This window comes from Bufo bufo, chromosome 6 (assembly GCF_905171765.1).
Source record: "Bufo bufo chromosome 6, aBufBuf1.1, whole genome shotgun sequence".
Lineage (NCBI taxonomy): Eukaryota > Metazoa > Chordata > Amphibia > Anura > Bufonidae > Bufo > Bufo bufo.
In genome coordinates, this window is record NC_053394.1 from 125900578 (window position 1) to 125925251 (window position 24674).

The 24674-nt window shown below is 43.0% G+C and overlaps 1 protein-coding gene across 4 annotated transcripts in view; it reads right to left on the minus strand.

Moving 5' to 3' along the window:
- PIK3AP1 (phosphoinositide-3-kinase adaptor protein 1) overlaps window positions 1-24674 on the minus strand; it is a 130289-nt gene that overhangs the window by 21334 nt on the left and 84281 nt on the right. For 3 of the 4 annotated variants that reach the window (XM_040437485.1, XM_040437483.1, XM_040437486.1), the window contains 7 exons: window positions 19930-20126; window positions 17242-17425; window positions 14347-14442; window positions 13586-13783; window positions 10515-10574; window positions 4492-4697; window positions 1579-1651 (listed from right to left, as the gene is read on the minus strand). In XM_040437485.1, the coding sequence (XP_040293419.1) occupies window positions 1579-1651; window positions 4492-4697; window positions 10515-10574; window positions 13586-13783; window positions 14347-14442; window positions 17242-17425; window positions 19930-20126 (1014 nt within the window). The remainder of the gene's footprint in view (window positions 1-1578; window positions 1652-4491; window positions 4698-10514; window positions 10575-13585; window positions 13784-14346; window positions 14443-17241; window positions 17426-19929; window positions 20127-24674) is intronic. The other variant, XM_040437484.1, reaches the window with a different exon arrangement.

Sequence of the window (24674 nt, forward strand, 5' to 3'; positions counted from 1 at the left end):
CCATTGAGAAACAGGGCTGTTTCCTCCTCCCTGTACCGATGGTATGAATTTACATACAAGGCGGAAAACCAATATGGGGGCACAACGGGCGAACGGACTGGTGCATAGAGAAACTAATAAGCATTATAACATGACTTCACTATGCCCTACACAACTCGCTAGTTATATGATAATGTCCGGACTCTTGAAAGGTCCTCTTTAAGCTCTCTGTCAATTGATGGTGTAACAAGGTCTTAGGTAAAGTAATGGAGAAGGTTTATATCTCACCCAGATTACTCAAATGGGTGAGATAAAAGGAATCCAGAAGGTTGTATGGTTTTAGCAAAGTATGGTTTGCTGGAGCTGTTTTTTTCAGACTTTGTATATGGGTTGGATTTTTTTGGAATGGTAGGTAGGATTGGTAGAGGGATCTACCATTCCACCCCACTCCAGTATAGCTACTCCCACTAGACTGAGGTGTTCCCAGATGTAGTCATTGGTGTTGTTACTGGGAAATAAATAGATCCCTCAGTGGCTCAGTCTGGGTCAGAGCCTTGAAGCTGGTAGACTTGTCTCCTGTGAAAAGTCTGATCTGCATGGGATTTGTACGTAGGTGAAGTAGAAACCTCTGTTTAGTTAGCGCCCAGACAGGCCAGGACTTTGATTTAATACTTATATGTTTTTTGGTACGGTGCCTTCACCCCAAGTGCTTGTGTTACTTGAATTGTTTTGTTCTAGATACAAAATAAACTAAGTTTGGACTTTTACGAGTGCTGAACCCAGTGACGTAGACACACAGATCCGTACAATAAAAACATGTTTTTTACATGTAGAAACTGACATACTATGCATACAATTGTATCAAGTCTAAGGGTCTTTATACACAGGAAATCGATTAGCGATAGTTTCTTTTTCCTTTTATTTTCACAGGACAATTATCAGGGGAGTTTGAACAAATGATTATTCTTGTGATCTGTTCACAGAATGCGCTACCGACAAAAGATTTTTATGCCCACATGTAAGATGCGATCAATGGCAAACTATCGAAGGTTGATCGCTGGACATATTAATACAGGGCAATAATGGGGAAAGAATGTTAATTCGAGCCTTCGTTCGGCTGATCATTGGCCCATGTGATAAGGACTTTAGACACCCTGATGTCGCAGATAGGCAGATAGCTAGCAGACAACACCGCTGCTATTACATGCAGTGATGTCCTCCATGTCTTGGGGAGGAGTGATTGCTATTCCATCGCTTGTCCCCATGCAGTGTGTCGGCAGCAGATCATGAGTACACAGCGCAATCTGCCTCCAGCACCATTGGGATTTTTAAGCATGCTTTAGACTGCCAGATGATCACTAACAAGCATTCATAGGAACACTCATTAGTGATCATCTGCGAGAAAATCTGTCAGTCTAATACACCCTTTAGTTCTAAATACATCAGTAAAAGGTCATAAAAGTAAAATAAATGGCCATCTGGCTTTCACCACAAATCATCTCAGTCTGAGAATCCCTCTCATTTCCACAACTCCTTTGCATACTGTTATAGAATCCTAGGAACACGTGTTTAGTTGCTAACCATTTAAAGCATAATTACCTGTAGATTTTCTTAAATTTTTATCTTCATTACGTCTTCGGTTAATACTATCACGTAATTTTTTTAAGTTTTCCTAAAAGAGAATTATAATGAAAGTTATTTTTTTTCTTCTTCTAGCTTTGTATTCTATACAAAATAAAAAATTTTATTGAGCTTCCAAACTCCACAATAAGGGTACTTGCACACGGCTGTAGCTGTTTTGTGGACCACAAATTGCAGGATACACGGATACCAGCCCTGTGCGCAGTGGCGTAACTACCGGGGAAGCAGGGGAAGTGGCTGCTCTGCTACATCTAATACACATGACAGCTGCACCAGCACACTAAGCCCTACTATATCTCTATATATGACAGCTGCCCCAGCAAACCCAGCTCTGCTACATCTATACACATGACAGCTGCCCCAGCACACTCAGCTTTGCTATATCTCTATATATCTATCTACTGTATAGCAATACTTAGAGATATATAGATGTAGCAGAGCTGGGTGTGCTGGGGCAGCTGTCATATATAGAGATATAGTAGAGCTGAGTGTGCTGGTGTAGCTGTCATGTATATTAGATGTAGCAGAGCTGAGTGTGCTGGGGCAGCTATCATATATAGAGATATAGCAGAGCCGAGTGTGCTGGGACAGCTGTCATATAGAGATATAGCAGTGCTTGGTGTGTTGGGGCAGCTGGGTGTGTTGTGTATAGATGTAGACTTAGCCAGCTATAACAGTAGAAGTCTCATATTTTTTCAGTCAGCAGCAAGGCAGCTCTTATGGTCGTGTGGTTAGGTGCTTTGCCTCTGATACAGAAGGTCGTGGGTTTGAATCCCAGCAGAAACTTTTCTGAAATACAAGCACTGACTCTATATATGGACATACAGGGCGGGACACAGGAAGAGACTGCATCGCATCGCTGACATGGAGGTAAGTATAAGTGTTTATTTTTATTTTTTTAATACCCGACTGTTACTGCCATGGGGGGAGCGGGAGGCACTTGATACTGGCACATGGGGGGAGGGGGGTTGGCACCTGATACTGGCACATGGGGGGGAGGTGGGTTGGCGCCTGATACTGGCACATGGGGGGGAGAGAGGCACCTGATACTGGCACATGGGGGGGAGAGGGGTTGACTGGCACCTGATACTGGCACATGGGGGGGGAGGCACTTGATACTGGCACTTTTTTTGGTGGGGGGGAGATGGCACTATGATACTGGGACATGGGGGGAGGAGAGAGGCACTTGATACTGGCACGTGGGAGGGGGGGTTTGGCACTTGATACTGGCACATGGGTGGGTTTGGCACTATGATACTGGCACATGGGGGGGAGGCACTTGATACTGGCACTTTTTTGGGGGGGAGATGGCACTATGATACTGGGACATGGGGGGGGTTTGGCACTTGATACTTGCACATGGGTGGGTTTAGCACTATGATACTGGCACATGGGGGGGAGAGGCACTTGATACTGCCACTTTTTTTGGGGGGGAGATGGCACTATGATACTGGGACATGGGGGGGAGAGAGGGGCACTTCATACTGGCACATGGGGGGGTTTGGCACTATGATACTGGCACATGGGGGGTGGGAAGGAGAGAAGCCCTTGATACTGGCACATTGGGGGGATGGGAGATGGCACTATGATACTGGGACATGTGGGGGGGGGGAGAGAGGCACTTGATACTGGCACATGATGGGGGGGCATCTATGGGGACACTTACTGGCACATTATTGGGGGGCATTATGGGGGACACTAGGCCGGCAGCCTATCAGAGGCCGGACACTGAGGGGCATCTACTGGGGCATTTTATACTGGTACATTATGGGGGGCACTAGCAGGAAGGGGGGAGAGGAGCACTATGGGGGAATTTACTGGGGGCACTATATAGGGGTATTTTATACTGGGACATTATGGGGGCACTATGGGGACATTAGCTCAACTGGGGGCATTACAAGGGGGTATTTTTGCACTGTCACATTATAAGGAGAATTATTTCTACTGGGGGGGCATTATGGTGGGCTTTATTACTCCCCCATGGTATGACCCCCTAGTAGCAGCACCATCCTCTCCCTGCTCTGCTATCCCTCTGCCCCTTCTCCAAATCCTTATTATGAAATCTTTCTCATTAGGATAAAGCACAACATCAGCTCCACCGAGCCCCCGACCAAAGTGTGGAAGTGGTGTCCGAGATCCCCAAGGGTCAAGTCAAGTAACTGTAAGTTTTCATATGAAATATGTTTATGTTATACACATATAGCCTACACTGTGCCACACAATATACAGTATACCGCTACACTGTGCCAAAGGAGTGGGGTTTACACAGGAGGAGGGAGGAGCGAAGCGCGCTGGGGGGGCCCTTACAAATATTTGCTGTGGGGCCCAGTCACTTCTAGTTACGCCCTTGCCTGTGCGTTCTGCATTTTGGGTAACAGAGTGTCTGGCCCATAGTAGAACTGTCTAATCCTTGTACGTAATGCGGACAAGAATAGGACATGTTCTATTTTTTTGCAGGTGCACACGGTGTTCTGTCTACATCTGTCTGCGTCGGCTGCAGACATCGGTCATGTGCATGAGCCCTAAACTGAAAATCCAACTTTTGTGAAAGTCCCCAAAGTCCCACCTATGCTGATCCGGAAATCAACAGACGCCTTATAGCAGGCTGCTCCTGCAATCTGCCTGACAATGGTTCTCACAGCTCACATGGGTACTTGTAAAGGTGTAACTTACTGTATCAGTCATTCCCCATACACGTTCCCAGGCAGGTTATGACATTTGCTGTCTAGCTTCAAAGTATAGCTTAATTTTAATAGCCAGAGAAAATACATTTCATCTTTATTCTGCTACTCCCGAGTCTCAATTAAATGGTATCTTTTTTGTCCCAAATATTTGACGTAGGTGTCTCCTGTTTCAATGCAAACTACTTGCCTGCTGGTATCTGAATGAATCTGATCTTTTCTTTTGATTCAATTGCCATTCTTTGAACTCAAGTACAGCTTCATCTACGGTGATCATTCCAAGTTTTACACGTTCTTGTAATGTGATTAGTTCTCGTTGGCCTGGGGTTTTCATGCCGACAAATGGGTCATAGACACTTGACTGCTGTCGGTCTCTTCTCAGACTGCCACCTGCTCCTTTAAATAGAAAACACAAGCACTGTTATGAAGATACTATTTGATGGCTTAAAAATCTTATCCCAGTGGGGTGGCATTTTTCACCTTCCATGTTTGACGTCATGGAGAGGGGGTCCCCTTCTGTTAAAGAGGACCTATCACCTCTCCTGACATGTCTGTTTTAGCAGTTCTTGCATTTCCCGTGTAATAACAATTCTGGACCAACTTATAAAGTGTTATGACTTTGACTGTTTTGTTATTTCTTTTTCATTCCATGTACAAGTTATGAATTAATTACTAGCAGTTTGTATTGAAAGTCCAGCTGGTTGTTTTCAGTTGGGGGTGTGTCCCTGCACAGTCTGATATTATCCAATCAGTGCTGTCAGTATCACTCTGTGCAGGGACACCCGCCCCCCAACCGGTAACACCCAGTTGGATCTTCATTGCAAACTGCAGACAGTTCATTCATCATTTCTAGTAGAAATAATGAAGGAATGACACATAAGGGTTATGTCATAGGGACATAAGAATAGATGCTCCAGAATGGTTATGGATGACAGATGACATAGTGGTTTCAGAATCTAAACTAGGAATAATTAGCAAAAGACATAGGCCCTGATTTATCATACCTTCACTCCAGAATTCTGGCATCAAAAAGTCGCAAAATAGGGCTTTTGCAACTTTTTTGCACTCGCTTGCACATAATTTATGCGATTGCTCAAAAATGTGTGACTTTTTACACTCACTTGCGCAAAATTGTGCGACTTTTTGCATGTGTACATCGCTCACTCCAGTTTTGTAATATGGGTGGGAAAGTGGGTCTGGTGAGCTATGTTAATGAGTTTCACTCCTGATTTATCATTGAGACTTTTTTTTAAAGTCGCAAATAAGTTGCAATCTCACTCCAGGAGCAGGGTGGAGTAAGAAAACTGGAGTAGCTTCTCTAGACAGAAGTGTTAGGTTTAAGGACAAGCCAAATTTATCAAACAACATGCACCATTTGATAAACGTGGCACAAAGTACTCCAACACAGACTGAAGCAAAAAAGGACTTCAAATATTCTCCTAATGATAAATTCCCCTTATATAGTTTATTATTACAAGTGTCACTTCTGCATGTTTACATGTAATTTACACTTATAATTAGTCATTTAAATACAAAAAAGGCAAAGGCCCACACCATCTATAATACATAAAAAACAGCAAAATAACTACATTGATAACAGTCTGCTTTAATACATTTCTGCCTTCATTGTCTTTAAAGGAGTGTGTTAGCAGTTTTGAGCCTGCTAAACTCTTTACATCCCTAGGTAAGGCTTGGGGAGAGCAGTAGAGACATGTCTTTTGTGGAGCTCTTAACATCAGAACTTGAAGTAGTGAGAATATGAACTTGTATTCTGCTAGATTCTGTTCCTGCAAGTGCCCACGGTGGGGCTTCCCTGTAAAGTGCTCTCTGCATTAAGCTGCTTCACAGCCCCTCCCCTCTGCTCTGAGTGACAACTATGGTGGTCTCCATGTTGGATTCTTCAGCTGCCACTCAGACCAGTGGGAAGGGGTTGTGATGCAAAGAGCACTTCACAGTTAAGGCCAGGTTCACATCACTGTTATGCATTCCGTTATTGATTTCCGTTATAACATGGTTATAACGTAAAATAACGAAATCCATAAGATCGAAATTAAAAACGGAAGCCTTTAAGAGGCATTCTGTTTTGTCCGACATAATAGAAGTCTATGGGCAAGCATAACGGATCCAACTGGTTTCCGTTATGCAGGACGGGAACCAGGCAGATTCGTTATGCTTGCCCATAGACTTCTATTATGACGGATGAAAACGGAATGCCTCTTAAAGGCTTCCGTTTTGATTTCTGTCTTATGGATTCCGTTATTTTCTGTTATAACGGAAAGCAATAACGGAATGCATAACGTTGATATGAACCCGGCCTAAGTTCCGCCCAGACCAGTTGCAAGAGCAGAATCCAGCAGAATAAAACTTGCTGTCAGCAGCTGGCCATTGGTTTCTGGCATATGGATAAGCTTCTATTTAGGTTTTCATCTTACTGTTCCTATACAGGAGCAGAAAAACAGAAAAGCACTGCAGATGTGAATTTAGCTTAAGCTGGATTTTTCCCTTTGTTTCAATCAGTTTATATGAATTGCGAAACAAAATATTTTACATATTGCATAAACCAAGCAGGAATGTAACTTAAATGCCAAAAATGCAACTTAATGCAAAATATTTTCACAATCAACATGCTAGCACACCCCCTTAAGGCTGGCTTTTTTTGAGGGACAATTTACATTTTTCAATGCCATTATTTTTGGATACCTATAATTTATAAAAAAATTTGGTGGGGGAAAGGTTACAGTAATTGGGCAATTGTTGTTTTTTTTGTTTCTTTTTTGGAGTGGAGGGCTTTTGTTGTAAACAGACCATGTGTAACAAAAGCGGATATGTATCTGCTGAGCTACTGAACATATTTGACTTAAGGCTGCTCTTTATTTTCTATACAGGGATCTAGACACAGCTGCAGAGGGTTTACCTGGCAGCTTCCTCTTGGAGCAGCCTCTGATCAGTGATCACTGACGCACGGGGTCAAGAGATACTGGTGCATAACATCAAGAGATCAGGCCAAACTGTAGTCTGGGGATGAGCCAACGTCAGGGCAGGCAGAGTACACTCATTTCGGTAATCAGGCCAAAGGCCGGGGCAGGCAGTACAGGGTCAATAAAAGATGGGTCAGGGTCAGGAAAAGGTCAGGTTGTGATTGAAAAGGGTCAGATCTGGTAATCAGGCAGAGGTGGGACATGGGAAATACATAGTATAGCAAAGGATTGGAGGGAACTAGAAAGCTATAAACAGTATTTCTAAGGCACCCTCCCACAGGGGAAGGCCCTTTAATACCCTAAGGAGGTGAGTCATAGGCAGCAAAAGATTTGGGTGTGCACGATGGCGCTTTAAGAGCCAGGGAGAGTGCATGTGTGCCCTACAGGAGGCACAGCAGGCAGAAGAGAAGGCCACAGTGAGCATGGAGTGAATAGGCAGCAGTACTCCAGTGTCACGCTTCGGTGTGGGAGGGAAACACCACACCGAGCATAGGAGGGAAGGGGGGAACAGGGAATCAGGCCTGAGAACTAGGGAAGGAAAATGGACACCTAGTGAAAACCCTAACCAAAATCCTGACTGACTAGCAGTATGAACAGACCCCAAAGGTAGGTGAGTTCATACGCAGGAATACCTGGTACTAATGGCAGGGACGAGACTACCTGTTCCTCCAACAGGAAGGACGAAGAGGCCTAATACAAACAATAGAGAAACGCAACACACAGAACCGAAACAAAATACAAAAGGGAAAGGAAAGACTTAACTTCAAATTAGCAATTGAAGCAACAGGAACTCAGCTGAGATCCAACCACAATCTATCCAAAGATCCAAACAGAAGCTATAAACCGCACAGCATTGTGGGAGAAGCAACTATAAATAGAGAAGGTTAAATTACCCTAATAGCCACATCTGGGGAAAGAAGATGTGGCAAGCACCAGAAACAACACAGACGTCATTTGATCCTAACGGAAAACATGTCTGATCAAACCACGTGTTGCTAGTCTCACCGATCTCCTGCCACCGGTCGCGGGAACGTCCGTGACATCCAGTGATAATGCCCACCAGGAAGAGGCAGATAAGCATTATTTTTTAGCCCCACTAGTGAACTTGAGGCTATGATTGTTTGATCTTTTACATGTTGAACAGGAACACTTAGTAATTAAAAACATTACAGCCTGTCAGTGTAAGGCCTCTTGCACACGACCGTATGGCTTTTTCTGTATTTTGCAGGCCGCAAAAAAACGGATCCGCAAAAAATATGGATGACGTCCGTGTGCATTCCGTTTTTGTTGAAAGGAACAGCTGGCCCCTGATAAAACAGTACTATCCTTGTCCGTTATGCGGACAATAATAGGACATGTTGTATCTTTGAATGGGACAGAAAAATACAGAAATGGAACGCATACGGAGCACCTTCCGTTTTTTTTTGCAGATCCATTGAAATGAATGGTTCCGTCTACGGTCCGTATACGGAACATAAACAGAAAAAAAAGGCCTAACACTGATGGACAATCTCTGGCACAGTTAATTGGTGGTTATACTTATTGCAGACATGGGGGACTTTTAAGGTTCTCAATTGCTATGTGATAACCAATAGGCATCAAACAATTGCATTTTAGAGCTTATGGGGTGACAGAGAGGACAGCCTTTGTCAAACTCCTGAAGTGCCAATGTTGTTGCTATTGAGATAATTAAAAGGTAAAGATTAAAGGGGTATTCCCATCTTCAGTTTTCATACTTACCTTCGTCCAGCGCGACGTTCACTTCCTGGATACGGCGGTGCTTGATTGACGTATTCTCCCGTCCAGGCCATGCTTGCGCAGAAAACTGAAGTTTTTCTCCGGGCCGCGCAGTGTCCTGAACGCGCACGCCGCCGCGCATGCCCCTTGGTGACTTATTCCTGGCAGCGCCGATGCAAGGATTTTTGCCGCCCTAGGCAAGATAAAAATTGCCGCCCCCCCCCCCCTTAAAAAAAAATGTTTTTTACAGGTTGCGCCGGCCCTGATTCCTGGCCTGTATAGTACAGAGCCGGCGTGTCCAGGAAAAAGTCATCACGGCGCATGCTCGGCGGCATGCGCGTTTAGGACATTGCGCGCCCGGGAGTGAATCTTCAGTCTTCTGCGCAAGCGCGGCCCGGCGGGATTCGACAGGAGAGGTGGTCGTAACCAGGGGAGAAGAAAGACAACAATCAGGTAAGAGGGGACTTATTTTCTCAAAAAGGGTGGGAATTGGGTAATAAAATGTATTTAGAAAAATGGTCACTGTCAAATCATTAAGAGATTTAACAGTGATCATTGTGATGGAAATACCCCTTTAAGGGGAGTCTGGCTGTAAATCATAATCGGGTTCAACTGCTGTTAGGTTCAGCTTCTGTACCATTATGTCATATTGCAGATGGATTAATTCATGGGGCAGATCCTGACAGGCTAGAATATCTAATTATTTATCACTATGGAAGATGAGGAGTGAAAAGCTCCCTTTGGGTAATATAAATAGCCACTGAAACAGTTGCCATTTTTAAGCTTCTAGACCATTAATTGATGGGAACCCAAACTTCAGCATTGGTGAAAGTGACACTACTTGCTCTGCATCAAATTGTTGAGGGGATTATTTAGTGCACGTTTCCACCCACCGTGAATAAGATTATTTAGTGCACCCCATGCAACGGTTTCTGGGTTTCCCATAGGAACATCACATCATTTCTTTCACTTCTAATTCTGCACTGAAAATGAGAGCAGTGGGATCTCCTGGGTTGAGAGGCCTAAAAATATCATATAAGGCAAAACCTTTCTGGTCAATAAAAGTATACACCAAGCATATCCACAGGGCTTCATTCACTTTGGTTAGTTTTTTGGCCCCCATTCTGCTGATATACAATCATACATGGATCATACATCATATACATCAGAATTCTGTTTTTTACTGCATAGAAAAACACAGTTGACTATGCTTTTCCATACAGTAAAAAATGGTACTCTACAAAAATCTGTACCGAGCAGAATATGTTACTCTAGCCTCGATATACAGCGTCCTATGTTGGAACCTTCAGTCGAAAGGCTAAACTCCTAGCGTATATGATAGAGGGTGTCATGATGTGAACAGAGCCTTATCTAACCTGATCAAACTAAAGGAACGAGCTATAGTTTGAGTTCCACTTCTGTAAATCCACATCTATATATCACTTCTGGGATTCGCAGGCATCATTTGAGAGTTATAAATCATTCTGAATACACGCACCTTTTGAAGGGATGGAAGATTCCACATACATATTCTCTTTCCTCGTTGACTTTGTAACAACTAGAATAGAAAAAAAAATATTTTCTAATTATCATTATTTACAGGAAGGCACATTTTGTGCCACCTGTGTTGCAACTGTGTTCCACATGCACTGCTAGCATGAAAAAGAGTACTTCCAGGACATCTCTTACCAATAGGCCTCATGCACACGACCGTGGTGAGTTTTGCCGTCCGCAAATCGCGGATCCGCAAAACACGGATGGTGTCCGTGCGCGTTCCGCAATTTGCTGAACGGCACGGACAGCCTTCAATATAAATGCCTATTCTTGTCCGCAAAGCGCAGACAAGAATAGGGCATGTTATATTTTTTTAGCGGGGCCACGGAACAGAGCAACGGATTCGGACAGCACACGGAGTGCGGTCCGCATCTTTTGCGGCCCCATTGAAGTGACCCAAACAACGGCCGTGTGCATGAGGCCATAGTCAGTAAAAACTACTGACAGACCATATTTTGTCAGTGGATTTTATGGACCCATAGACTTCAAGGGGCGTGTTTGGTCTGCAGCATGGACCAAAGTAGTGCATGCTTCCATTGGAAAAACAAGGATGTGTGAATGAACGCATTAAGATCAATAGATATAAGTGCTGTCTGTGATTCACTGATGCATGAATACATTTGCGACTTTTTGTCTCTTCTTCGACCCACTTGGCACTTTTGTGAAAAGTGAGAGGGGCATGGGTGGAGGCCTAAGCAACTCAACAAATTTACCACTTTTTACGCTTTTTTTTAGTGGGTCCGCAACACTTTTTTTGCGATGCGGACAGTTCACTGACCCATTCAAGTTGAATGAGTCTCGATCCGTCCTGGTCGCCGTACGGTCCCCAATGCACGGAATGGCCGCTCAATGGCCGTGTGCATGAGGCCTTAAAGGGGTTGTCTGACTTCAGCAAAAGGCATTCATCATGTAGACAAAGTTAATACAAGGCACTTACTAATGTATTGTGACTGTCCATATTGTCTCCTCTGCTGGCTTGATTCATTTTTCCATCACATTATACACTGATGTTTCCAGCGGTTATATGACCACCCTGCAATCCACCAGTGGTGGTTGTGCTTGACCACTATAGGGAAAAGCACGGGTCTCTCTAATGGTCAGGACAGCGGGAGTGCGCATAGGAAACCATGCGCAGCAGATCCTGTCTTGGCCACCTTGTATCTGCACTGCAGTGGTGCACCTAACCCTTGGATACGAGAAGTGCATAATGTGCTGAAAAAATAAATCAAGCCAAGGAGGCAATATGGAGAATCACAATACATTAGTAAGTGCCTTGTATTTACTTTATCTACATGATAAATGCCATTTTCGGAAGTGAGACAGCCCCTTTAATGAATTAATATTGATATGATGTTATAGCTGCCTGTGCTGGTCAGTGAACCCGTCTTTAAATGAGGAAGTATATTTGAATGTATGTTTTCATTACCGCTAGCTTGACCCATGCATTTTAAGGGAACTACTTTTTAATTTTTTTTTCTTTTCTCTTTTTTTTATTTAAAGGGACACTGACAGGCCCAATAAGCATATTTAGGTATATATATGACAGTACAGGTCTTATCAAGTGTATTAAAATCATCTAAGTATCCCCCCTGTCCACCTTATAAATACCGAAAACTAAAGTTTTATAACCTGCTTGTCTCGTCTACAATCTGCCCAAGGGGCGGCGTTTCATCTCAAAATGCGCCCAGCCAGCCGCTCCCAACTGCCGTTCTGAAGCCCCGCCCAGCTCATCAATATTCACTTCGCTGGGCGGCGGCTACAACTCTCCCCGACTTCACATGCGCTGAAGATTAGACGGAGGACGTGCCCAGAGGATTGAATTGGCCATGCGCAGGATCTTGAGTCGGGGAGAGTTGTAGCCGCCGCCCAGCGAAGTGAATATTGATGCAGTTGGGAGCGGCTGGCTGGGCGCATTTTCAGATGAAAAAGCCGCCCCTTGGGCAGATTGGAGACAAGACAAGCAGGTTATAAAACTTTGGTTTTCGGTATTTATAAGGTGGACAGGGGGGATACTTAGATGATTTTAATACACTTGATAAGACCTGTACTGTCATATATATACCTAAATATGCTTATTGGGCCTGTCAGTGTCCCTTTAAGGTGTATAATCATGTAAGGAGTGGGAAAACACATTTGCAATGGATCAAACATGTAAATGACTTAAAGGGGTTATCCACCTTATATTAAGTGATGGCCTATCCTTAATAATCACTAGCTGATCAGCAAGAATCCAACACCCTGCGCCCTGGCGATCAGCTATTCAGCAATTTCACCGGCGCCAGAACCAGGCAGCTCCATATACTTTATAATGAACGGAGCTTGTCACTGCAGCACTGCTCCCAAGTAGTATCCAACCCAAACCCATGATGCACTCTGCCACAGCTCCAGCACCACCCCTAACAACTCCCAGCTAGTGTATAGCTCCTCCCACCAGCTAGATACATAGACACTCCCCTATCACTGCCGCTCACAACACCCCGCTCGTTAATAGCTCCTCCCACCCAGCTAGTTAGATAGACACTCCCCTAGCACTGCCCCTAACAACTCCCAGCTAGTTTATAGCTCCTCCCACAGCTAGATACATAGACACTCCCCTATCACTCCCGCTCACAACACCCCACTCGTTAATAGCTCCTCCCACCCAGCTAGTTAGATAGACACTCCCCTAGCACTGCCCCTAACAACTCCCAGCTAGTTTATAGCTCCTCCCACCAGCTAAATACATAGACACTCCCCTATCACTGCCCCTAACAACTCCCAGCTAGTTTATAGCTCCTCCCACCAGCTAGATACATAGAGACTCCCCTATCACTGCTCTGCCCATGGACATGACATCACAGGAAATAAGAAGGAGCAGCATGGACATGGTCATGTGACCACAGCCCAGAACAGGAGATAGGAGCAATAGAGGTAAAATAAATACATTACAAAATTACAAGGACTTTCATAAATTATTATTTTAAAAGATGTTGATGCACAATGGAAAACCCCTTTAAAATTGCAGCTTGACCTTACACTGTGTGATGTACGGCTCTGTATCTGGTAGTTGCTCAGGTCTTGGAAAAGGTACAGGAGGGCGAGTTGTTGCTGCTGATGAGTGTTGAGTTCCTCCACAAACTATGTCGTAAACTGATTCCCCCAGACATGTATCATATACACCTTTCCCTTCACTATGATCATCATCTTCGTCACCATAATTGGCCAAGCTGCTTCCTGGAGAAGGATAGGATTAGCACAAAAAAATAAAATAAAAATAATTAATATATGTGATATGTGAGTGTCATTTGGTGGATTTATTTTTACAGCCCTCTTAATTTAGTACTGTGCATGGATACAATCAGGGCATTAAGGGGGCATTACTATCTGGGACACTATTCACTGCTGGAGAATGGAGAGGATGCTTTATATGCGCAGCCAACTCTGCATTCATGGCGGGGCCCCATTCTTGACATACCGTAGTCATGGATCCCAGAGTTGAGAGCCACAGTTATATCCTAGGAATATGCCTTACATGTTCAGATAGGACAACCCCTTTAAAATGTAAGCTACAAATTAATAGAATGCAATTACAAACTACATCTACTGTACATTCATATCATGCAGCTCTCCAATATATCGCCGCATCGCAGAAATGTGCTATCTTAAATTCTGTTATGTCTGAATGTGAGTCTAATAATGGGCAGAGGGGTAACCTTCAATTAAGAATCGTGAATGATGGGCATAAGATTCCACAGGGGTAGACAAAAAGAAAAAAACATAACTTTTCTATAGCTTACCTTCTAGGATTCTACGTAGTGCTGAGTCTGTCTCTTGAGGAGACTGGGTTTCCGTTGACATAATATTATCTTTACTAATTTGTAGCATTTCAGTATCTGGAAGGATTTAAAGGAACACTAGACATAAAAAAATGCATAAACATAAAAAGAAGCTATTGCTAGCTATTCCTTCCTTTATCTCTTCCTCTCATTTAGGGCTGATTCACACGGCCATTGCTTGGCCGTGCCCGGATTGCCACTTGAACGGTTCCGCAATCCGGAAAAAAAATTATCTGCGCAGATTATCCCAAAATTGCACATTTTTGCCCCATAAAGCTGTGTTTCATGTCAATAGGAAATCCCCTTTTCTCAGCTTCACTGAATTCTGGCAGGATGTTTACATGCAGAACTTCCTGTTTTTATCAACTTCCTGCTGGGTTTGCTAACCAATCCCATCATGCTCTTTGCTCTGTAATGATTTACAGGGCTTCTTTTAGCCCTGACCAGCAGATTTGCACCCATGACACTGGCTGACCTGTTACATACGTGCTTGGCAGCTAAAGGCATCAGTGCTGGTCCCATGTTAAAATGTGTCTGCATTGCTGAGAAAAATTAAGTTTTATTATATGCAAATGAGCCTCTACAAGCAATGGGGGCGCTGCTCTCTCTGCAACTGCCGTGCCCTCTCCATTTTGATTGACAGGACCAGGCAGTGAAATCGAGATCATGCCTGGCCCTGCCAATCAAAGTGGAGGGGACGCGGCAGTTTCAGAGAGAGCTGAGCCTATAGGTGTAATGGCAACACCCCCATTGCACCTAGAGGCTCATTTGCATATATTAAAACATTATGTTTCTCAGCAATGCAGGCAAATATGAACACGGGACCAACACAGATGCCTTTAGCTGCCAAGTGCCCATGTAACAGGTCAGCCAGTGTCATAGGTACAAATCTGCTGACAGATGCCCTTTAAGTCCATTTACCAGCCCAAAAAATCAACAACAGATTCATTTCTACAAGACAATTTCAGGAACATGGAGAAAACCCTGCAGACTGACAAATGATGGTAACTTTGTCTTCTCTTTGCTTTTATCATTCATTTATAGGTTTAGTGTCTTATTTAACTTGAGTCACATACATCATAATTAAATAGGAAACAGGCTGGTCACACATATTTTTTGGGGGGTGTTTCTGAGATGTTTGTGGCTTTTTTTTTTTTTTTGAGTACTTATAGGCAAAAAAAATCCTCAGCACCCAATGTTGCATGGAATTCTATAGGGAATATTACATAGGTAGTGGCCTTTTTTTAAAAAAAATTGCATCATGATGTGGGTGTGGTATTTTCCAATAGCTTTTCACAGTTTTTGTCCAAAAGACATCCATTTGGGATGTGTGAGGCTTTTTTAAATGGCATTTTTTGTACCATTGTATTTTTCCCATAACCCTTTAAAGAGGAAGCGACGTCAGAGGGGTTCATACTTTACTATGTAGAAACGCAAGCCCTGCATAAAAATGCCATTAAAAGTACCAGGTTTTCAAACACACTGGGGGAGATTTATCAAAACTGGTGCAATGGGAAACTGACTTAGTTGCCCATAGCATCCAACCAGATTAATGCTCTCATCTTCCAAATTATCTTTGAAGAATGAAAGGTGGAATCTGATTGGTTGATAGAGGCAACTAAGCCAGTTTTCCTTGGCACCAGTTTTGATAAATTTCCCCTACTGTTTCTGTGCACCCCACCCTAATATATTACCGTATAGTGTAGCACCACTGCTATTGCGGTACAGGTGTGGTCTTTCAAGTAGTACATAGGAAAACATTGCTAACGGCAAATAAATAAGTGACTCATTCAGACGATTAGGCTTTGAGTCACAGTTGTTATTAAAGGCAGCAGTAGGCATAACTGGCATCTCAAGCACAATCCTGGCCCTGGGCATTTATTCTACCACTTTCAGTCTACAAACACTGACCGAATGGACCAGATTCAAAGTAAACATCTCTAGCACGAGTCTCTGAACCAGACGCTAGAACAAAGAGGACAAGGAACATACAATATTGTACTGTCTAAAATGATAGATTTTCCCTGGCTGATGAGCTACTGGTAACCATAAAGTGTTTGCCATTTGCTTGTGGAATGTAACAAGACCATAGCAGCCACATCTCGGTGGTAAAAATAAAGTTCAGTTAAAGGGGTTTAGTGTTTAGTACAGGGCTATAGGATGTCTGATTTTTATTTTTTACATTAATCATGGGATAACCCTTTTAACTTTAATTAATTTGGGAGCATCAGATACTTGTGCACTTGACCCGCAGACACAGGTGCCCTCTAGAATTCAACTGTATCACTGTCCTCAGTATGGTGACAAGGCGGTATTTTATGTTGCACTGTGCTATTCGGTTTTGCTAGGGTATATTTTGTGCTGCACTACAGTATTGCAGGCCACACCTACTTCTGTTGGCCCTGCCTACTTGTGGCTTGTGTTGGCCCTGCCTACTATTGTTGCCCTGCCTTCTATCAATTTAGACTCGCCTACAACTTGGGGCCACTTTTAGTTTTTTTTCCAGGGACACTTTAAGTTCCCAATCTGACCTACACTTCCTAATGTATTGTGATTGTCCTTATGGTATAACATAGAGCCATAAGAATAGATGCTCCAGAATTGTTACTACATGAATGCATGAAGCTATTAGAACATGCATGTCAGAAGTGGTGAAAGGTCCTCTTTAACCAGAAGTTGGGACCTTATTCTGTATAAGAGCAGACCAGATGGGCTATGTGGTCTTTTACTGCATTCTTCTGTTTCTAGGTTTTTAATCTTATCTGCCTGTGTTACTTGTATTTTGTGTTATACAGTGAATTTTTTTTTACCATGAAAATGTATAATGTCAAGCAAACCAACATAATAATCACTTACACGTTTCAGTGTCATGTGGACTCTCTGCACCTTTCATAGGTAAATATAGCTCCATATCAGGCTGCAGCATGTATTTCATTAGGATATCAGTGGACAGGTTCGCCATCGGCTCATATATACTTTCATCTTCCTCCCCATACATTAGTTCCTCTTTGATATGGCTTCTCAGCATGTCAGCTGTTTCCTTTATTATATAAAATATAAAATGCAATACATTTATATTTACTTCCAAAAGTTAGGTTGTCTAAGGCGGTGTGTCACCAGGAAATTTCCAGTTAAACCAAGCACAATGCCTTGTAGGTAGGTAGCTCAACTGAATGTAATGAAACCTTTCACTAAGGACCCATTTGCACGTGGTGTAAAAATCAGCCAGAAAATACACAGCATAAACATGTCCCCCATGCCTGTTCCACTGCAGAATAACATTCTGCCGCATAAATAATTGTTGCGGCTTTTCTAAAGCATTTAATACGTGCATAAAAATTTGCAAAATCTGCACAAATTTGCACCTGTGGATTTTCTGGTGGATTTTTCTCCACATGTGAAGGCACCCTAAGGGTTCTGCCATGTTTTCAGGTAGTATATGTCCTTAATGGAGTTATCCAACTTTTAGTAACTGATGACCTATTGACCTATTGAGTTGATGTTTGAGAAGGCCCAAAGGAGCACCGGAGCCTTCTCAAACAACTGATCGCGTGGTCCCGGGTGTCAGATCCCCACCGCTCAGATGCTGATGTCCAATCTTGGGAGCTCACCATATCCGCATTGCCGGATAAGACCATGCACCACTGGATCCCCTTTGACTATAATGGTATCCGGCGGAAATCTGGATGCTCCGCGGCAAACATGCTGGGATTTGGCCAGACAAAAAATGCTGCACACAACATTTTTGCCTGGCCAATTCCCAGCATATATGCTGGAAAGCGTCGAAATCTATGCCAGATCCCATTAAAGCCAATGGGGATCTGGGGGCACATGGTTGTATCCGGCAATGCAGATACAGTGAGCTCCAGTAGCCTGATCCGGCTAATTCCAAAAGCAACTGTGAATGGGGCTTTATAATACACATTCCAAGCAGCACCTGCATGACGCAGGAGAAATGTAATCTTACATACTGTAATTTGATAGCATACAACCTAGGCAACCCAACGTACAGCTTGATCATATTGCATGGGACTTGTTCTAAGCTGAGATGGGGAAGGTCAGGTAAGGACTCGTCCTACATGATAAGCAAGTGAGGAAGGTTTTGTGGCTGAAATCTCTCTATGGTATCTCTGATAAAAATTATTGGTAACGAAAGGTGAATTGCTCAGGTTGGTTAGATTCAGGTGCGAATAGATTGTACAGGAATTGAACGTGCTCCAATTGGGCTGAAAACGTGTGTATGACACTCTATGACTTATATATTTCTATCTTGGATCTCTTTATTATTCTCTCTCTCTCTCTGCCCATCTCCGTCACTCTCTTCTACCTTTTTCCCATTCACCAAAACCCAAAAATCAATCGAATCTCCAAAATTCTGATTCCAATGCAACACAAATTTTTACAAAATTCAGGTTACATTTTATATGTTTGAAATCAATCCCTAATTGTAGGATATGGTACGTATCTCGTTACACAGTGTGTTATACATCAGGCTTGCATTAAAGGGGATCAGTCACTAAATAACTGACACTCCTACAGACAGCGCAGTACAACCATGGTTGATGTGGGGTCCAGTACTGAATATTCCACCGGCCGGGGCACTTCTGTACTGTGCGAAACACTGAAGCGCAGCGTGAGACTTCATGGCCAGGCGTGATTACGTATTCACCGTCTGGTCTTGTCAGTCAAAGGGTTGAGGGCTTGGCCTGTAGGAAAGTAAGCGGAGCCTCTGGGTGCAACAGTAACTCCCCTTTTGCACCCAGGGGGCGAATTTGCATATTATTAAAATTCTGTTTTCTCTGTAATCCGGCCACAAACCATTCGATTCAGCTGACAAGGGTCTCCCATTGAGAGGTATTTAGTGACAGATTTACTTTGAGGGACTATTGCTAAAGCACTAAACAGTCCTGACGCTCAGATCTGTATGTTCTGGGTTATGATATCTATTGCATCATTATGTCAAATGTAAAGATAAGGCCATATATGTCTCCATTCCCAGCCTCCACTATTAGATTACAGTTTAAGGCCTCATGCACATTGTATTTTGTGTCTCATCAGGGCACCTTTATTCTATGGGTCCGCAAAAAAAACTACAAACATATCCTATTCTTGTCTATATTGCCGACAAGAATCGTAATTTCTAGTAATGGGAGTGAAAAAAATGTGCATTGCACACAGGAGGTGTCCATATTGTGCAGATCCATATCTTGAGGACCGCAATGTGGACACGGTTGTGTCCATGAGGCCTAACAGAGAAAACTTGGAAAGTGGTATGCCTTTTGTAAATGTAGGCTCCAGGCTGCATGATGTATCAGTCATAGCCATATCAATACGTGCGTAGGAGTAAGTGACACTGAATGTTTCCCGGGAACATATGTATATTACCCAATGAATCTGACTCCTGCATAATAATGTCTCATCTTTGCCAAACTGTTGAAGTCATATGAGATGCAACATCTGATTTAGCTAGACAGCGATATTCGAAATATGAAGCTCACAATAAAAAAAAAACTAAACTAATGCTTTAATGTAGAGAATACTCACCACATATTCATCTATAAATTGCCGCAGGTCCACGTAGCCATATTTTTCTGCAATGTTGTTTGGGAAGTGGCCGTCTTTATTAGCCACGCTGTATGCCTGTAAAGCTCCGGGGCAAGTGAGAAGGAGAGCTGTCAATTTTTTCAACCCATATTTTGCAGAGAAGTGCAGAAGTGTTGGCAATTCTTCATCTCGCTGGTCTGAAATAAAACAGGTTATTTTTTTCTGTAACAGACTTAACACCTGAAAGGAGATTCTATGTTCTCCCCATGCTTGTTTGGGTTTCCTCCCAAAATCTAAAAAGCATACAAAAAATTTATTGGTTGCCTATAAAAACTGACCTTAGCATAGGAAATAAGATAGTCAACCCAACTGGGGGCGGTGAATGGTTAAAGTTTCTCTAGCATGCTGGGTGATGTTAAAGGCGATACATTTCTTTATATAATGGGAAGAAGGGGTTAAAAAGATAAGCATTAGTCACCTCGCCGCGCCATTCAGCTGGTCTCTGCTTCCTGAGCCCAGTTTGACACACAAGAAAAGAAGGAAATGCCTGCTCGGCCAATCACTGGGCATTTTAGTGATCCACGTCAGCCAGTAATGTTCTACTCAAATTATAAAAAAATATTATCCCACCAGACAATCCCTTTAAATGGCTTTTCCAGTAATAATGATTTTTTAGCCTGACACCCGAAACCAAAGATTCGTACTTACCTGCTGCATGCTGCACTGGTTCCCCGCACTGCCTCTGTTGTGTCCATTCTCCTGTCTCCGCACTGTTTTATTACGACAGTGTATGAGCATAGTCTCATAAACCTCTCCAGCCAATAACTGCCTTCAGAGGGGACGTTGTTCTTGTCGCCACATCTCCGCTGAAGCCAGTCATTGGCCGGAGCGATGCATATAACCATGCTAATGCACTGCAGGATATGTATATGAATATGTATGTGCTATAATCTATGGAAAATAAATGGAACATAGCCTACAATGTCACAAAGCAGCTTATCTGGAATTGTATTTGGTGGAACCAAAGGGAAAGTTTCCACTGTTTAAATGGGCATAAAATGTATGACCCCTATTGACTTCTAGTAACTGGAGGGCAGCTCTGATGAAACATTAATACTATGTCATTAGATCAAGTCTGACAACATATATGTTAAGGCTACCATCAGTATACTGTGCCACAAAAGTCCTTTATGCAGGTTAGAGTTATTACACTTGTAATTCTTCTGCATGTCTGACATACATGAATAACATGGATCATTTATCTTTTTTTCCAAACTGAGCATAAAGATCATCATGCATATGGAACAGCTCCATCTGTCATGTCCTCTATGCAGACTCTAGCATCATGAAATATCATATTGTTCTGAGATGCGCAGTAAATCAATGAGCCAGGATAAAGAAAGAGCCACGAAATATGCTTCAGTCCCAATGCACAGAAGCCAGTACTCAGCATAGAAGAAACCTGGTGGATAGGTCAGGTAGATTGATATCTGTTTATCTGGAGCACTCAGCTCTTAGAGATGACATTTTTACTATTCATAATTGTGATTGCTATGCTTCATATAAGATATCATAGGCCCAGGGGCGGATTGGCCATAGATCTTAGAGGGAAATTTCCTGCTGGGGCGATGCCCAGGGCGCCGCCTTAACCCTCCTCACAGCCGCCAGTGGAAGTTTTTGTGCTGCTGGGGCAGTATTTTGTGATGGACTGTGGTATTTGGCTTTGTTTGGGTGGTAAAAAATGCTGCAATATGGTATCGCTGGCCTTGCCTAGTTGTGTCGGCCCTGCCTTCCATGAGTTTGGACCCAACTACAAAACGGGGCCACTTTAAATTCCCAGTCCATCCATGCATAGGCCTCAGCAAGGCCATATTTACAACCCCTGCTGCCCTAGGCACTGAGACTGAACTTGCTCCCTTTAGGCCATATTTAGACATGGCGGAAGAATTTAGAGGTAGGTGGAGCGTCCTTAAAAATGATTTTAAAGATTTAGGTCACAAGCTTAGGGCAAGGTAGTGTTTTCCAAAATGCTACCTGTACCACGAGCCACACAAGAAAGGCAGCGGGAGATTAGGGAGGTAAACAAGTGGCTCAAGAACTGGTGTAGGAAGGAGGGGTTTGGGTTCCTGGAGAACGGGGCCAACTTCTCTGTTGGCTACAGGCTCTATCGTAGGGATGGGCTGCACCTCAATAGGGAAGGGTCAGCTGTGTTGGGGGAGAAAGAAGGCTAGAAGGTTGGAGGAGTGTTTAAACTAGGGACTGGGGGGAGGGTAATTACGTTATAGGATGGGAAGATAGTGCAGATAGAGACCAGGGGCAAGGTAGTGGGACTGGGGGAGAAATTGAAGGAGGGACTAGAACAGTTCAGAAGGAAATGTGTAGGGTAAAAAATATACATAAACCTCTTAAATGTACAGTACAGACCAAAAGTTTGGACACACCTTCTCATTCAAAGAGTTTTCTTTATTTTCATGACTATAAAAAATTGTAGATTCACACTGAAGTGTGGGCTTTAGACAGGACTTTACATAAAGGCAGACCCCTCCCCCTTTCCGGTTTTGGCGATTCTTTCTAAACAGACTGTAACCCTGTACATTAACCGCCCAGTCATAGCTATCATCCAGCCATTTCTCAGTTATTCCCACTATGTCATAGTCCTCCTCACACATCACTAATTCCAGTTTTATTAGTCAGGCTTCTGGCATTAGTATACATACAGTACAGACCAAAAGTTTGGACACACCTTCTCATTCAAAGAGTTTTCTTTATTTTCATGACTATGAAGGCATCAAAACTATGAATTAACACATGTGGAATTATATACATAACAAACAAGTGTGAAACAACTGAAAATATGTCATATTCTAGGTTCTTCAAAGTAGCCACCTTTTGCTTTGATTACTGCTTTGCACACTCTTGGCATTCTCTTGATGAGCTTCAAGAAGTAGTCCCCTGAAATGGTTTTCACTTCACAGGTGTGCCCTGTCAGGTTTAATAAGTGGTGTATGGGGAGGGGGCTCGTCTGCACTGGGTTCATGCAGTGAGCGGGTGGACACAAGGCGCAGTTCACAACCCAGTTGAGGATACGAAGTATTTTTTATTTTTTGATTAGCAAAGACGACGCGTTTCGGGGTACTCAGACCCCTTTATCAAGTCTAAAAAGAACAACACAAAATTTGATGGTATAATATGTATAAAAATACAATTAAAAATTAAAATGAGTGTAAATATATATATAAAAATATGAATGAACGGGTCCATAAGTATAAATGGACGAATCAGTGGGTAAAATAATTTTGTTTGGTTAAAACAAAGACGAGAAAGTTGTATATGCATAAATATAAATATAAATAGATATAAGCTTGCGTATAGAGCGTGTAAAATGATACAACATTTTACCACTTACCAAAAGTCCACAAAAACATCAAAAACCCGCCAGGAAGACCCATCATATCAGGGATCAACTCCCTGACTAGTAACCTCTCACACTACGTCGACCTTTTCTTACAGAAGCATGTCACTAACCTCCGTTCACACCTTAGAGATTCCGCCCAACTTATTTCCTTACTAAAGGATATCAAATGGAACCCCTCGTACCGCTGGATGACACTAGACGTAGCATCCCTATACTCAAACATTCCGCACGAAGCAGGTATCACTACATCTCAATATTATCTAGATACGGATAACCAACTCTCTTCAGAACATAAGACATTCATCACAGACGCCATCCGTTTCATCCTAACCCACAATGTGTTCAACTTCGAAAACTGTCTGTATAAACAGCAGAAGGGGACTGCTATGGGGACGCGTTTCGCGCCGAGTTACGCTAACCTCTACATGGGACGTTTTGAAGAACAACTAATCTACAATAATCACAACTGGAACGACATGATCATCTTCTACAAACGATACATCGACGACCTCATCATAATCTGGGGAGGAAGCAATAAAGAGGCAGAAGCATTCATTACACACCTCAACACCAACACCTGGAACCTCACCTTCACAGCCAACATCTCAACCACTTCAATCGAATACCTGGATCTACTCCTATTCCCCTGCAATGAAAATATCCAAACCAAAACCTTCTTCAAAAAAGTGGACGGAAACAACTATCTGGACTTTAGGAGCGCGCACTACAGAAAATGGAAGAACAACATTCCATACAGCCAATTTAAACGAATAAGGAGGAACTGTTCTACCAAAGAGGACTTCATTACCCAAAGCAAGATCCTACAGAACAGATTTATGAACAAAGGATACCCGAGTAAGATCGTTGAGAACGCTTTCTCCCAGGCAAACAACCTAAGTCAAGACGAATGCCTGATGATCAAAACCAAACCAAAAGAAACAGAAACTACAAATCCGTACAAAACATCACTGATCACCACCTACAACACTAACCACGAAACCTTAAGGAAGATCCTGATGAAGCACTGGCACATTTTAACTAATGATCCATACCTCAAACCCAACATACCACAGAGACCACAAATCACATTCAGAAAAGCAAAGTCGCTAAAAAACATCCTGGCCCCAAGCAAACTGAAAAAGAAAAAAACAGCCTCACTCAATACTATCAGTGGGACCCCTGCCCCTGTTGGCAGCTTCAGATGTGGCCACACTCTGTGTAAATGCTGTACCAACATTTCTAACAAAACACAGACCTTTAGGAGCAAAACTACTGGCGAAGACTTCAAAATAAAGAATTTCATCAACTGTGCAACATCATACGTGATTTA